This window comes from Drosophila willistoni, assembly GCF_018902025.1.
Source record: "Drosophila willistoni isolate 14030-0811.24 chromosome 2R unlocalized genomic scaffold, UCI_dwil_1.1 Seg200, whole genome shotgun sequence".
NCBI lineage: Eukaryota > Metazoa > Arthropoda > Insecta > Diptera > Drosophilidae > Drosophila > Drosophila willistoni.
Genome location: NW_025814051.1, coordinates 7,470,133 through 7,486,292, shown reverse-complemented (window position 1 = coordinate 7,486,292; position 16,160 = coordinate 7,470,133). Strand labels below are relative to the sequence as shown.

General features: G+C 36.3%; 1 protein-coding gene across 2 annotated transcripts in view; it reads left to right on the top strand.

The window, feature by feature from the left end:
* Positions 1-16,160, top strand: part of LOC6643500 (protein outspread) — a 55,247-nt gene that overhangs the window by 36,161 nt on the left and 2,926 nt on the right. For both annotated transcript variants that reach the window (XM_023176476.2, XM_002066419.3), the window contains exons 3-7: positions 4,595-4,660; positions 5,967-6,555; positions 13,044-15,757; positions 15,814-15,948; positions 16,014-16,153. In XM_023176476.2, coding sequence (XP_023032244.1) covers positions 4,595-4,660; positions 5,967-6,555; positions 13,044-15,757; positions 15,814-15,948; positions 16,014-16,153 — 3,644 coding nt within the window. The remainder of the gene's footprint in view (positions 1-4,594; positions 4,661-5,966; positions 6,556-13,043; positions 15,758-15,813; positions 15,949-16,013; positions 16,154-16,160) is intronic.

The window sequence follows — 16,160 nt, the reverse complement described above, 5'->3', positions numbered from 1 at the left end:
TAGGATACAATGAAAACTTATCTTTAGGCAATGCTTTAGATTTTTAAGAGAATTTTAGTTTAATTTTTTTCCATATATAAATTTAAAATATAAAGTTTTCAACTAAAGATTTCTAATATTTATATATATTTATATTTTAAGTTTGGCAAATTATTTTTATTTTATGTATTTATTTATTTTAAAATAGTTAGTATTGATAAAGATTAATTTTTTATTATTTCAAGGAACAACAATATATTCTAATAAATATTTCTCTTATTCAAAAATTAAAAACAACTAAAATGTCAAATAATCTTGAAGTAATCTAAAAGTTTGTAGATGATTGCAAAACAAATTTTAAACGTTTTATAACATTATTTTGATTTATGAGTTCATTTGGATTCTGTTTATTATATATTTTTTATTGTTGGTTTTGGTTTTAATAATTTTTACTTACATTCTATTTATATTATACCTTTTTTTTATTGTAAATTCTTTTGATTTCAAAACTGGGGTTTAATAAATCGTATGAATACCTGCATATATTAGATTTTGTTTTTTATTCCATTTAAACATTTTATTTATATTATGTTAGTTTTCGTTTTCATATATGTATTACATTTGCATTTTATTTTATTTAGGATAGAAAATTAAACTTAGAAACTTTAATAATAATAATAATAATAAAATTTGATTGCAAATTTCCAACATAAATTTATAACGAATTCGAAATAATAAGCTCAATTTTAAATAATATTTACTACCACATAAAGTTGATTAAATGGTTTGTTTTCCCAATATTTTTTATTATAGTTTCTTTTATGATAACTTTAAACCTATCCCACTTAATTGAACACTTTGAATTGAAACGCCGATTAGATTACACCTATTGTTATTAAGAATATTGGAAATTTCCCTCACTCTATTGGAATGGGTAACAGTGGGTTAAGGCACATGCAGTGCTCCGAGAGAAAGAGTAAAGCAATAAAGAAAGAGAGAGATAAGTATGCGGAAGAAAAAAAAGCGTGCTGCAATTTACATAAATAATACTTGAACTTGTTTATGGCACATATTTCTATATACTACATACCCACCCATATGCATATGAAATAGATGGCAAGTAGATTGGAATATTTTCAAATTTCTAGACATTACTTTTTGCTCCATATTGGCAATCTGCTGGGAAATCAAAATTAAATGATGCTTCAATTAAGAAACACATTCGAATTCTCAATATTTTGATTGCCATTTAGCCGCACCCCACCCCAAGTGTTTTAAGTGGTGTTTTTTGGGTTATCAGTTAGGAATATAATTAAAAATTAAATATATAGATAGAGAAATTATTTAATTTCTGGTCATGCGCCATGCACCTGATCATTACTGACCCAGTGAATGCTAATGCCACAACTGACCCACAAAAACGTTTTCGAAAAGATAACAAACTCCTTTTAGAAATGAAACCCAAACACCCCTACCACCTGATAATCATAAGGGGGTTCAATAAAACAATAATAATAATAATAATAAACGAAGGAAAAAAGTCATACGATTGTTAAGAGTCTGAGAGTATATGTTATCAGGCAGACAGGCCTATTAGGTGGCCACACGAAACCCCCACCGATTACAGTGAGTACAGTGCGTTATCTGCGGTGATTTGGCCCCCTTGAGCACTGTGCTGACATTTAACCCCGAAAGGCGAATGACGAATGACGCCAGCATACCTGTCAAAACCGATTTCCCCTAGTTTGGCACCTCCAACGACCCCCAGACCCCCCCACCATATAACACCAATGACCATTTAATATGTGGGGCTTCTAAACGGCAATGCAACCTAAGCGGCTTTTCTCTATGTATATAGTATGTATGTATGTAGGTTGGTTGATGATGATGCTAGGGATGAGAGCATTGAGGGGTAAAAGGTAACTTATTTAGGCTACACTACACACTTTATTTGTATGTAACATAATCTAATTTGTTTTACCATGTTGTTCAGTCCCATTTCAGTGTTTATCTGTTTAAGGAAATGACCAGAATATTTCCATATATGACTAAATTGGCGTAATGATAATAGTTTTTTTTTTATTATTATTATTGTTGTTGTTGTTAATAGATCATGTTTCCCTATTTGTGGTCACTTGCGCTTCAGTTCACAAAACCGCACAATTGTTTAGATAATAAAACACACTCTGGTAAATTTTTATTGGTTGATTTATTATATTTACAAAAATTTTATTGTTCTGTCGTTAGTTTTATTTTTTTCTTTTTTATGTCTTGCCTATTATTTCATAAAATATAATGGCCCAATTTATAATCAAATCACAGGTAAATAAATAATATCATTTTTATGATTCCTGACATTTTCTTGCACATGAATTCAAGAATATAAAAAAAATCTTTAAAATTATTTTAAATTGGCATTCATGTAAATTAGCCAGGTCAAAAAGAATGTGAGGGTATCAATTTAGTCACATGCATGTAAAAATTTTGTATCAGAGTCTTGAAACTTTTGTTTTGATCTTAGAAAGGGCCGGACTTGGTGAAGCGGGACGAGATATTTTTGTGAATTTTTTAAAAATATAAAAGTACATATGCATTGGATTTTTAGAAACAAAAAATTAATAAAACATATTTTCATTTATTCTACATGTCTTAAATTTTAGAAATATTTAATATAAAAGCTCTATATACATATATGTAATGGTATATTATATAAATAGAGCTGAAGTTGTTTTTAAGTTAAGCCACAATTAACCCTCGACAAATTGAATGCAAATGGTTTTGGAGGTCTGGAACACTTGTTGTTTACTACAAAATAATTTCTCATGGGTCGAAGTTTTTTTTTTAATTTAAAAACAAATATATCGCTTGCTCTAACATTTATTTGAACTTTTTTTCACGCAATTTAGACAGTTTGAAAAGTGAGAAAAATAAACATGTTTTATAGTAAACGTATTCAGAGCTTGGTGGCGAATATATTTTACCTCGAAACAGTACTAGTAAATTTGTTAATAGTAATTTAGATAAACGAGGTTTTACTGTAAAATGAATATTACAAATCTAAGACGGGTTTCGCATTCACTTCCAAAGCTGTTTTAGTTAAAATAATACATATTACTTTGAATGGAATTTACATAGCGTCAAAAAAATGTCAATATTATCTATAAAATTTTTCACCCAAAACGACACGAATATAATGCACCAAAGATTTTATTTGATTTGTTGCAGTGTAACTAAATTCTGATGCAATTTATTTATGACTTTGAAGCTTGCCAAAATGGTCAAATAAAAATTTATTATGAGTGCGGCCAAATAACGTCATGTCTTTAGTCATAAAGTATTCTGTAGCAAAGACAAGTTATCTTTGCCAAAGGCTTTTCTGTATATGGTACAACTAATTTGAATACTAATGTCAAAAGGATGTAGAAAAATGATTTTTTGTTGGCCATAATCCATTTGCTGACGTATTAGCTTTTGATTAAAAGATCTGTGGGGCATTTGCGATTCCTTTTGCTTCATTCTGCCAACGAAATATTTATGGAAAGAGGGTCGAATAAGAAATAAGAACTGGAGCGTAAAGTGAAAAATAGACTCTTGATTATTCGTGTGCAAGTTCTGTTTTTATTTTTCGTATTTTTTTTTTTATGGATAGCCAAGACACACCTAGTATTCTGTGGTCTGATCTGCTCTGGTTTAAGTCTGCTTCTTCTTTGGTAACATTTCAACGTCATCTTCTTCTTTGGACTGAAAGCTTGAGCTTAATTTGCTTTGACTTTTAGCAATTTGCATAAATATCCAAAGGAGAGTCGTACCCGCTCTACTCTACGATTTGTTATGATTTTATGTATGCAACAATAATAACAATCAGAATCTGATTCGCATACATACGTATATGTATGTACATATAGAGCAGAGATACACAATGAATCAGTGCGAAGGCGTTGCAAGGCTTTTCATAAGAATGACAACAGAGAGTAACAGCAACCGGCATATAAAAGGAATTATGATTTCTCACTGATGCGGAGGCGTTGTAAATAATTTACACAATTCGCAAATTGCAAATACGTATTGAGTTTGAAGAGTGAGTGGTTGGGCACCTTCATCCTCCAAACCCTGGACCTTCCCATTTTGAAACTTTAGTTTAATGAAGAGCAAATAGTGTAGAGAGAGCTAAAGGGTTTTATATGTCAACAATGAATGAGTTAATGGGTGTGTTAGGTATACAGACAGGTTAATGATTGATTGATCAAAATGTACGAAGAAAAGAAGTGGTTTCAATAATATAGATGATCTTGATCCCCATTAAGACAAGGAAACTCTTGCCAAGTATGGCCAAAACATTGAAAAATCAATTCTAATTAACTCATCGACATTAGCTATGAAGATAGTTCCAATCAGGTTAAAAATCTAAAAAATTGTGTCATTATCAGCACTTAAATGCGAATTTTAATTAACATTTCTAATTGAATTAATACTGTTTGGTTTGTTATAAAATTTGTTTAGTTTTAATAAACGTTTTTATTTGCATTGTTTACTGGATTTCTTATAATCTCACAAAAAAAATTTTAATCAAATATTTTGATATTCATTTAAAAATTTTCCTCTATTCTATTTTCAGCGTTGGCAAAGACGATGGTTTGTTCTCTATGATGACGGCGAACTGACGTATTCTGTTGACGATTATGTAAGTAAATCAAACAATTGAGAGAAAACCGACACACAGAAAATAAACTAAAGATAAAAGCAAATAAATAACTTTTAAACAAAACAAAAAAATACAAACAAATAAAATAGAATAGAATTTTGTGTCATTATTTGGTAAACAAATAAAGCTACCAAAAATTGATACAAATATTTGAAAATTGTTGAACAAAATATTCTTTTACTAAAGGTTTAAAAATATTTAATACCTTCTAGTTTAGGGTAAAAGGTTTAGTAAAAGGTATTTGCTATTTTTGACATAATTTTACAGATAAACTTAATTCAGTATTTCAAAATTATTGCAATTAAAGAAGTTTGATATTTCTACCAAAGATGATCAAAGTTGATGAAAATAGTTGTAAATCAAACAAGAACTATATTTTTTCCATCAAATACCAGCTATTTTTTATTATTAAAATTATAAATAAATTTTTTTGATATGTTTTTAAACATTTTTAAAATATTTTTTTCTGCCCTTGTAGTTAGGGTCATTTTTTAAGAGTATCAAAATTTTGATCTTATTAGAATAGAAACTAAAATCTCTCTTTTCTTATTCATTTATATAAACTTGTTTACTGATGCACCATAAATTTATTTGAACATCCCAAGAAATTAAAATTCAGCTTCTGCTTTTTACTTTTTTATCTGAAAAGAAGTCAACGAAGAAGATATGAAATCTTATCGGTTAAGGCCAGACAAAAGGTAACATAACAAGTTCGCAAAACTTGAAGCGTTGGCGCGTGCGAACAAATTGATTAAACTAAAGCGACACAACAGCTAAATAAATTTACTTTTTTTCCCCCGATTTTATTAATAAATTTGTTTAAGATTATGCATGTTTTTTGTGTCAATGACGTAATTTTTGTTGTGTTTGAATTTGCTGGGAAACAGGAGAATTATTTAATTTGATAGCTTTTGCTGATTGAGTAGATGTAGATGAAGATTTATTAAAAATATTATTTACAATAAAGTGTATTTTAGTTGCAGTTCACAACAATTTTAATCATAAGACTGAAGTAAAAGTTAGTTCAGCGTTCCAAAGATATTCATTAGCATTTTGAACTCGATAAATTCTTCAGAATCTTACTGAAAAATCACCTATAACTGTAATAATGGATTTCGATTTCTAAGCCATACCTAAATCACTATTGAAAAGAATACATAAATAGGAATGAATTGCTTATAAAACATACTGAATAATATTAGGTATTTTTTAATTAATATTACATCTAATCCTCTTTCTTACAACTCACTAATATGTTTCCTTTTTTCAATCTCTTTTCCTGTAGCCCGAAACGGTGCCGCAGGCCTGCATCGATATGACCAAAGTGATTGAGGTGACCAGCGCTGTAGAGGTAACTGGTCATCCCAATTCCATTGCCATAACCACTCCGGAAAGGGTTACCTTTGTCAAGGGCACCAGCCAAGAGGAATCGCAATGGTGGCTTAACATATTGGCAGCATTTCCCAAATCGAAGGGAAGACATAAGCGAAGTGCCACATTGCCAGGTGGCCAAGTGGTTACGAGCCTGCGACAATCGAATAATAATAATACAGATTTATCAACCAAATTGGGCAATCGTCATAGTTCATATCACAAGGACACACTAACGTCGTCCCAATCGGCTGGAAATTTGTTGAGCAATTTGGAAGTGCCAACTGGTAGCTCAAACACTATTGTCACAACAACAACAAATCCGAGCCAAGATGATGAGGAAGACGATGGCGTCGAAACTGGCGAGGATGATGATGAAGAGGATGATGATGCAGATGGAGAACAGCAGCAAGTTTCATCCAGCAGAAAATCAAAAGATGCCAGTCGTTTGGGTGGACAGGATGAGAATAATCGTAATGCTGGCAATGAGATCACAAATCGGGGTAAGTTAATTTTTAATACAGGAATAATCAAAAAAACAAAAGATGAAGAAGATGAAACAGTGGGGCACTAATCGTAGCCACTATTCTTTCACATGAGAATTTTTGATTTATATTTGATATGTATTCGTTCAATCCATTGAGAATAAAAGCTAAGTTCGCATTTAAATTGCTTGAACTTAGAATTGATTTGTTTTTGAGTACCTCTTTTCTAGAATCCCCCTAATAAATTTTATATTTCTATAGTTTAATAAGAGAAAAGCTTTCATTCAACTTAGCTGAGAGACAAACCCAGCAGCTTTTGAGTGAACTCAACGTAAGGCAATAGGAAACTGATAGAAGAAATTCACAAGAGAGAAAAATCAGTATTTATGTATTAAGAATAAAAACCAAAGTTGATAAAGTGACTTTTACTTTTGCCTAACTCGCCAACCGCTACCCTCTTACCAATTATTTAAACAATCTTTCATATTCTGCTCTGTATTTTGGTCTCTCATCTGACAGCCATATATTTTTAGCTGTTGTTGGTGGGTTTTTTTTTTTTGCTGCCGTTGCTCTGCTTGTATCGGCTGCTATAATTTTTATGATCATTTATGGCTTGCAGCAATCAAAATTATCAACCATGGCCCAGACACACACACAAACACATAAAGTTGAAGGATTGCAAAAAGGGCCAGAAGATAGGGCAGTCATGTATAGAAGGGATCTTGGCTAAGGGGAAGTGCGTGCAGCTAGTTAAAGCTACAGCCACGAAATTAACCTTGAATTCACACACACACACACATAAATACTGAATGAGGGGGACAAAAGAGATGCAGTGAGATGGAGGGGATTCTCCACTACTTAACATCGTATAATGGTAGGCTTCATAAATTTTCTTTAGATCGCAGAGTATGGACACAGACACAGACAGCTATACAGAGTCACATGGCCCTTAGTCGGAGGCGCAGTCTTTTGGCCACAGTTGGCCAACAGTCTGGGCCAAAGAATCGTCCGTTCAAAAGGCATCGCCTCACTGGCCGCGAAGTCTTCAATGGCTTGGTAATTGCAGTTACTGTGAATGTTCTCACATACATTGCTGCAGGATACTTGTTCATGGAAAAATGATATTCACGCTTAAATTATAGTGTGTCTACTACCCCTTCAACCCGTTTGTTTTCGTAGACTAACAACAATGACGTTGGCTATAGTTGCCATAGAGAGGGAGGGAAGGAAAAGTAACTATACAATGTAAAAACCTAAGAATTAGAACTCTTGACTATATGCGAGGGCCGTTTAAAAAGTTCAATCAATCAAAGAAGCTCTCCTACCATTGAGAATTACTAATCGACTTATCGATATTAACACAGAAAACTTCTATTCTGATGATCCTATAATAGACCTGATAAGTCTTTGCATAAAATCGTACAAAGAAACTAATGAATCATTAATTTACCCTCTTATGCTTTAATGTTATTGTTTTAAACTTTAAACCCATTTTAAAAATCTCACCTTACAACTCACTCTATATCGAATTCAGTTTCAAGTCCGCTAGATCGGTTACCAAAAGACTGCAAGAGAAGGACTTTAGGGCATTTTCATGTTGTAGTGCTGACATAGACTAATTACATTCCATCTATAAGGAAAATTGTGCATAAGGCAAATGAGGCAATTCAACTGGGGGGCTCTCAGAAGTGACTTATTCGCCAAGGAAGTGTGTGTGTGTATGGAGTGAAAAGCCTCAGCCTAACGACAAAGATTAAAAAACTGTCTACACCTAATAGCCCGACGGCCAGTTAAGGCCATCGTCAGACAGGGGGCCAGGTTGAAATATATAGGTTTTTGCTTTTCTCTCTTGGTCTCTTGAAGAACTCTCTTGGTGTAATGGGCAAAGTTTCACAGCAAACTGAATAACAGCAAATAAATCTCAAAAACTGCTGCCAGAGAAAATGAATTGAAGACCTGACTTGGCTTGAGTGCAAAAATTTGCACAAAATGTGACGAAATGCAGTTAGTAAAACTACATAAAAATGAGAAGGTAATTCATTTAATACTTTGTTGCTTAGACGATTGATAAAAATGACCCTAAAAGGAACATATTAACATAGACGAGAAAGGAGTAGCAAAACATTAATGGGGAATGCTTTTTTGAATTACAAAGAGATTTTAAGAAAAACCTTCTTTTTTAACGGAAAGGGCAAAGAAATTGGAAAAAATATGATATAAAATAATATTATTAATCGATATAATGACTACAAAAGTGGCTATGAAGCTTTTTAATCTTTTATTTATTATCAATAACTCAGAATATACCGATTAATTCGAATTAAAATATAAAATATAAAAATAATTAAGTAAAATATCTATAAGATATCTAAATTTCTAAATTACTACATTTTCCAGATTTCGGTTGCCAAATATGTAATAATATCTGAAAATGTTTATTTTTCTATTGTTTAATAGAAATTTTATTAGAATAATTTCTGATACAAATTTAATCCAAAACATTTTGATCAAAGTTATAAGATCACATCTTGCGATTAAAAAAATGTAAACTAATTGGTGCTTATTTAAAGTAGTATTGATAAAGATGTTTTTTATAATTTTAGTTCAATTTTACATTTTCTTAATTTTTTCTATACTTCTCGGTTGGCTGTAGAACTTTCTTAATAATAGAAAACAAATCTCTGGCAACCAAAAATCAGGGATAAACTATTCATTGAAAAGGAAAGACAATTAGCAAATCCATTTAGAATTTAATTATATTTGAAGCTCAGAGGATTATCCAACTCGTTGCAATCATGCCTTCTTCTATATTCTTAGAGAGAGGGGTATTGGGGTGGGTATATTGGTGGCTCGGACAACTTCTGGGCAAATGCAAAATGACAGCCGACTATATAAGTTTCTCTATAGATGAGATGAAGGAGAAGGCGTCGTCGGCAGCTAACGATGCAAGTTGTACGATTTACGAGACTTTTGCAGACTAGCCAGAACTAACCACACTTTGCATCACCAGTATCTCGAGCAGCAAGAACAGCAGCAGCAGCACCACCACCACCACCAGCACCACCAATAACCAATCAATATTCATAAGTGTAACGACTTGCAAGCAAAATTTATGCAACATGGCTGGCTGGCTGGATGGCTGGTGTCCAAGTCTTTGCCTCTTTTCTCAAGCCAGTTAGAAATTATTCAAAGTCATCGTGTGAGGGGGCCCCAGGGTAGACAACAAGGCAGTGAAAGACATAGAGGAAGAGTGGTGGGAGGGGATAAGACTCACACACACACACATACTGATAGTTGTCCGACACAGAGAGGCAATTTTCGCTTTCATTCGCCCAAAACCGTCGTTATTTTCCCCCTTTTGGAGGGGCAAAACAGCAAAAGGCAAATCAACTTGCAATTTGATTATTTATTATGGTTAAGGCGGAGCTTTTGGTTTCAATGATTGAGTGGATTGTTCTGAGCCAGCTTAATTGTACCAATAATTAATCAAATGTTGTTAATTAAAGAAATGAAAAAACGCTTCAATTCCAGCGACACAAAATGAGAAAAGGGGGGCGAGAAAAAAAAAACTAAATTTGTTTTTAAAATCTCCCCCCTCCGCAGATATTTCCCAGCTTCTTGCATTTTGTTTTGCACATTGTTTCTCCACTACATCCTTATGGAAGGCAAACTATAATTATAGAGCCTGAACTACTATGCGGTGCATCGTTGTCTTCTCTTCATATATCAGAAAACACAGTTTTTATCAACTTAATTACACTTAGCACCTTATACCGGGCAAGGGTTTATTTTCTTTAGTTGCTTTAGCTGTTGCTGTTTCTCTGAAGCCTTTGTGATCAGAGGCAGAGTCAGAGGCAGAGGCAGATTTGATCTTGAACTTGAAAGCGCGTAGTAAAAGCCACAATAAATATTAAATGGTGCAAAACACATCAAGGGCAACAGGGCAACAAAAAGCGAAACAAAGAACCAGATAAAAAATAAGAGCAAGACGATTTAAGAGGCTCGAATATGTGTAATGTATGTGTATCTACAAATTTATTACGGTATTTATTACACGAATCCCTGATGACCTGTAAACAAAACAAGGCATTAAAAGGAAGTCATGGGGTTAGCCAATAAATTTTATAAAGCGAACCTCCCAAAAAGCAAGCATCAACCGAAATCTTTACCCGAAAGTGATTAAAATCGTAAACGTATGATTAATACGCAAAAATGTTGAAAATTAAAGGTACATTTTCGGATTAGGAAACAACCAAAGTTGTTAATTGTAAAATGTAGCTTATAGTTTAAATTCTATAAATAACCAATATAACCCAAATCAAGTTTTTTTGAAAGAAAAGCATAAAAACAATATTTCTCTAACCCCATCTACACAGTTTAACCATAAACTATAGCCACAAAAGTTAGCTTTTCCGATAACCGTTATAACCGAAACACATTTTTGATGAAAAATATGTAAAAACCATATTTCTGGTTCTACAGTCATTAACTATAAAATGTGAAGATGAGAAAAATTAATGTCATTAAAGTAGGTACAAAAATCAGCTTAGTTAACTTTCGATCACTAATTGGTTTAACAAAACCCCTAAAGCAATTCAAGTGCCTTCTTAACTGATACTCCTTGCGTGTTCTTTGTGATACTTCACATCAGTTTATAATAAACTTGGCCCGTCAGTTGTTGAGAGAGTTGAACTGATTTGTTCGTAATGTTGATGTTTTGCCGCCCATCTACACCATAGTACATATGTACCTATGAATGTATGTAAGCAACATTCGAGTATATATGGGTAATATCATAAGCATTATAAATTCCATTGCTGACATACTCAACGTACGAACTATTCGTAGAGTCAGTCAGGCAGTCGCTTGTCGTTTCATGATTTTTGAGGAGGCTCCCCCCCCCGTTCAAGCCGTAATCGACGATGCGTCGCCAGGGCCACTTTGGTCATCTTTTCTTTGGCAATCGACCGACAAGTCGACCAATTAAAGGCAAATCCCCCCTTACCCCATATCAGACACAATTCCTTGACGCCAATCATTTAGCACAGTAACCTTGAACCTGCCCGGTGAGTCAGTCACTCTCTGTCAGAGGCGGACATCTACGTCTACGTTGTCTGGCGATGTCTTTTTTGGAATCGTGTTGATGGCGATGGTAGTAGTAGTAGTAGTAGTAGAGTAGTAGGTTGATGATGATGATGACGCCGAGGGTTCACCAGTGTTCTCCTTTCGCTTTTTATTTTTTCCCTTTTCCCCTGTTTTTTTTTTTTTTTGCCTTCCATTTTCTTATTTCTTTTGTTTTTTGTACTCAATAATCAAGATAAACGCCAACAGAAAGCGACCGAAAAGCTTTTGCCAACCTGCAAGAACGAACCTGTTCGACTGACCGAATTGATGCGCGCACTCAGAAGTCCCCATTGCCTTTTTGCCAGGCTTTGGCTTTTGCGCTGTTGTGTTGTGCATCTCATAATCATAATAAACCTAAATGTGAAGAACTTGAAAAGTGAAGTCTAAATTTATATTTTGTAATCATATATTTTATGGGACAACTTCAAGTTTTGCCTTCCCTTGATGCCTTTCGTTTGGGTGTTAATAAAATTATGACCCTCTCTTGGCTCGGTTACTCTAACCACAGTGGTCAGTGGTTCTGGTGGTTCTTATCAACCGATCACCATCATTTCTCCTAGGCTCTCTTTCGCCTCCATGTATATTCTGCGAAAAAAGGATCCACTTACAACCCTTTTTTTTCTCCGTTTTAATAATTTTATTATATTTGCGCGCACATAACTTTGGTAGTCTCCTCTCGTGCCAGCATTGGTTTTATGGTTTTATGGCTAACATAAATATTGTTAGGGGTGTGTGTGTGTGTGTGTGTGCGTGTGTGTGTGTGTTTGCCACAAAGATCCAGTGTCTAAGTTAATTTCAGTCAATGGCATTGATATGGTTTGCTTATGTGGAAGATCAAAACTAAAATGAAATTACAAAAAATACATGCTCATATTTCACAGAATTTAATGAAGACGTTTTTGCCAATAATGATGAAAGCAAACTAAAGCTAAAAGTAAATGGCTGCATTGCAATGTCTGCCTTTTTGCGTTTATTTGGGATAAGGATGGCTAATTTATTACGCTTGAGGCGTAGTCATTTACGTGGGAATAAAACCCATTTTGCTTTAGAAACTCCTTCAATTATAAAAGAACTCATTAGTTCGCCTACAGATGATTGCAGGCAATGGCTATCATCGATAAAACAAAGTTGAGTTGAGGTTAAATTAACTTGTCTTGGCTCGTAAAGAAAACTTTAGTTAATGACTTTAACTTTAAATTAGTTATAATTTACTATCAGCATGGATGCTCCAGGATAAGAAAATAATTTTTAAGGTAAATTTAATTTGATAGAAGTTTGGTTCGTTAGTGCCCTATTTGATGATAATTTTTAAATTCGAGATAAATGAACCTATTCTTATTTCTAAATTTAATCGAATATTCTTTCTCAATTCTTTAATACAGTTTCCCAACCCACGACATGTCTGCTTATTGAAGATATTCGACGTGATGAGAAGACCATTAAAGATATTGCCAATACCATAACGAACCTAAGTCAACAGCAGAACAAACGTTGGTCGGCGGCTGTTAATAATGTCCTCAATAATCAGCATCATTATCATCAGTTTTCATCGGCATCGCGGGATGAGACCGATTTTCAAGTGACATCGACGAACAAATCAAATCAGAGTACGGGCAGCAGCGAGAGACCAAAGTCATTGCCATTGGCAGCCAATTCAACGCCAGCAATTGTATCCGCCATAGTCAAGAAGATACCCACGGTTATGGTATCCCAACAACAACAGCAGCAACAGCAACAACAGAAGCAGCAAGTAGAGGCTAAAAGCAAATGTACACCACGATTGCAGCTTCAATTGAAACCGGCCAAGCATTATCAACATGAACGTGGTGACCCCGACGGTGGTTGTAATCTAGATGAGATGTGTGCCAACTATATGGCCAAAACGGATGAATTGAGATCGGTTAGTAAGGTGGCCAGTAGCAAAGCTTCAACCCCAAGCAAATCGTCGGGCAAACCAAATGCCGAAGAGTCGTTAAATGCCAAGAAGGGTTGGCTAATGAAGCAGGATAACCGAACGGGTGAATGGTCAAAGCATTGGTTCACTCTTAGTGGAGCTGCTCTGTTTTATTACCGTGATCCACTATGCGAAGAGCGGGGTGTTCTTGATGGCGTCTTGGATGTCAACAGCTTGACCAATGTGCTGGCCGAACCTAATGCAACCAAACAACATGCTTTCCAGCTGATAACCTGGGATAAGCAACGTCTACTATTGGCCAGTCTCTCCCCAAGTTCAAGGAACAGTTGGCTAGCTGTGCTGAGAAGTGCAGCTGGATTACCCCAACAGCTGGTGGAGACACCGACAGCTACAACAAAGCCAACAGATATTGAACAAGACTTCATTAAGGCTCAATTACAGCCGGCGGTGTCGAGTCCCGTGACACCCGGAACACCAGCTGGACCGCACTTCTCCTCTGATGAGGAATATCGCACCGCATCCGAAGGTGGTCGTCGAGATAGCCTCGACTGGGGCTCGCCTCTGTCGCCATCGCCTCCGGTGCTGCGCAGCTGTCTGCGCAATCGCAGTCTGGCCAGCTTACACAAACGTAGTCGCAGCTCTCCGCCCAGTTCACGTCGCAGCACTGTGGATAGTGTGGCCAGCGATGAGCTACCACTATTGGTGGTTCCCGAAGAGCATCTACCAGATCGTGAACTGAAGCAGCAATGCGAAACGCTTCGAGCGGAGGCCACTCTACGCGAGGCTCGCATGTCGGAGCTGTTAAGCACGTTGCAACGTACCGAACAACAGCTGACAGCTCGTCTGCAGGAGCAACAGCAACAGTTGAATGGGGAACTGGCCAATGCCAAGCAAAGTGCTGCCGAACTAATGCACAGTCTGAGCCTCCAACTCTCCGAGAGTCAGTGTAAAATCAAGCAGTTGGAGGATCGTCTGGCCCAAGGCATTGAGGAGAATGAGAGTTTGTATAAAAAGCTGAGAGAACTTCAGGCGGATAGCAATCAAGTGGCTAGTCTTAGTAATCTGCAACGTCATAAAATGAAGCGCATGGATTCGCTGAGTGATCTAACCACCATTAGCGACATTGATCCGTATTGTCTGCAGAGAGATTCGCTGGCCGAAGAGTACAATGAACTGCGTTCACGTTTCGAGAAGGCTGTCAATGAGATACGAGCCATGAAGCGAGAGCTGAAGCAATCTCAAAACCAATACGATGCCCTGGAATTGGCCCAAGCAGCTCTCCAACAGAAACTGGAACGCTCTAAACTCGAGGATGGAGCCCAGCTTCAATTGATGGCGGCACGTATACAAGATTTAACTCTTAAGTACAGTGGTTCAGAGCGTCAAGTGAGAGCTTTGAAACAAAAACTAGCCAAATCCGAAAGACGTCGCTCCCTCTCACTGAAGGGTAAAGAGCAGTTGGAACTCAAACTCAGTGAACTTCAACGGGAGACTGTTGAACGCAAATCAATGGAAAGCAGCAGCACCCCATGCACAGAGTCGTCAAGCAGCAGTGAATCCAGTCAGAGTCCCATGAACGCCCACCTGCTGCAACGGCTGCACAGTCTCGAGCATGTGCTCCTGGGCAGCAAAGAGCGACTCGAACAGAGTCTAACCCAATTGCAACAATTGCGCGCTGGTCAGCGTAGTCGACGTTCCGTCTCTCCCATGAACGAACGCAAGGATGGTCTAAGACAGCTGGAAAGAACTCTAGCCGAAACCTGTGTGATGGTGACCGAGCAAATGGAACTTAGTTGCCTTCAAGATGCCTGCCACAAGTGCTGTGAGCTAAGGCAACGGGTGGAAAAGTTATCCGCCTTGCAGCAGCAAACCGAAAGCGATCTTCAGCGTAGCGAATTGCTCCTGGAGCAAAGGGAAAGTGAGCTGGCCACGGCCTTGGAAAAATGTGCCACACAGGAACAGGAACAGGAGATGCTCTTGCTGCAGCGCACTGAGCTAAGCGAAGAGTTGCGTAAACAGCAAGAGCGCTGCAAGAGGCTGGAGAAACGTCTGGAGCTTCTAGAGCGAGAGCATGGCAAGCAATTGGAATGCCTTAGGGAGGTCTATCACAACGAACACGCTAATGTGGCCGATGAGCAGAGCTTCCGTAAGCGTTATCAATTGGAAATAGAACAATTGAGGGTAAGTTTAGAAAGGCTTTACAATGTTCAAGAGGCTAAAACTCTTTAATTTAATAGACACTTTGCGAGAAGGGCCTAAGTGCTATGGAGACATCGCATCGCAGACTCATTTGCGAAATAGAGGAAAAGCATCAATCGGAAATCGAGCGTCTATTGGCAGAGAAAGAAACCGCCTTGGCTGAAGAAACACAGGTAGGCCTTATCACAAAAAAGAAAAACTGTCCATGGACTGTTAGTTAATTAATTTACCTGCTTAGGCAACACTGGCGGCACTTGATGCCATGCGTAAGGCTCACCAGAGCGAAGTTCAGCGCGAGGTGGCACGTTTCAAACAGGAGTTTTTGCGACAAGTTCAACGAGGTGAACATATGCGTGGTGATGGAACCAAGTTGAGAGAGTAAGTT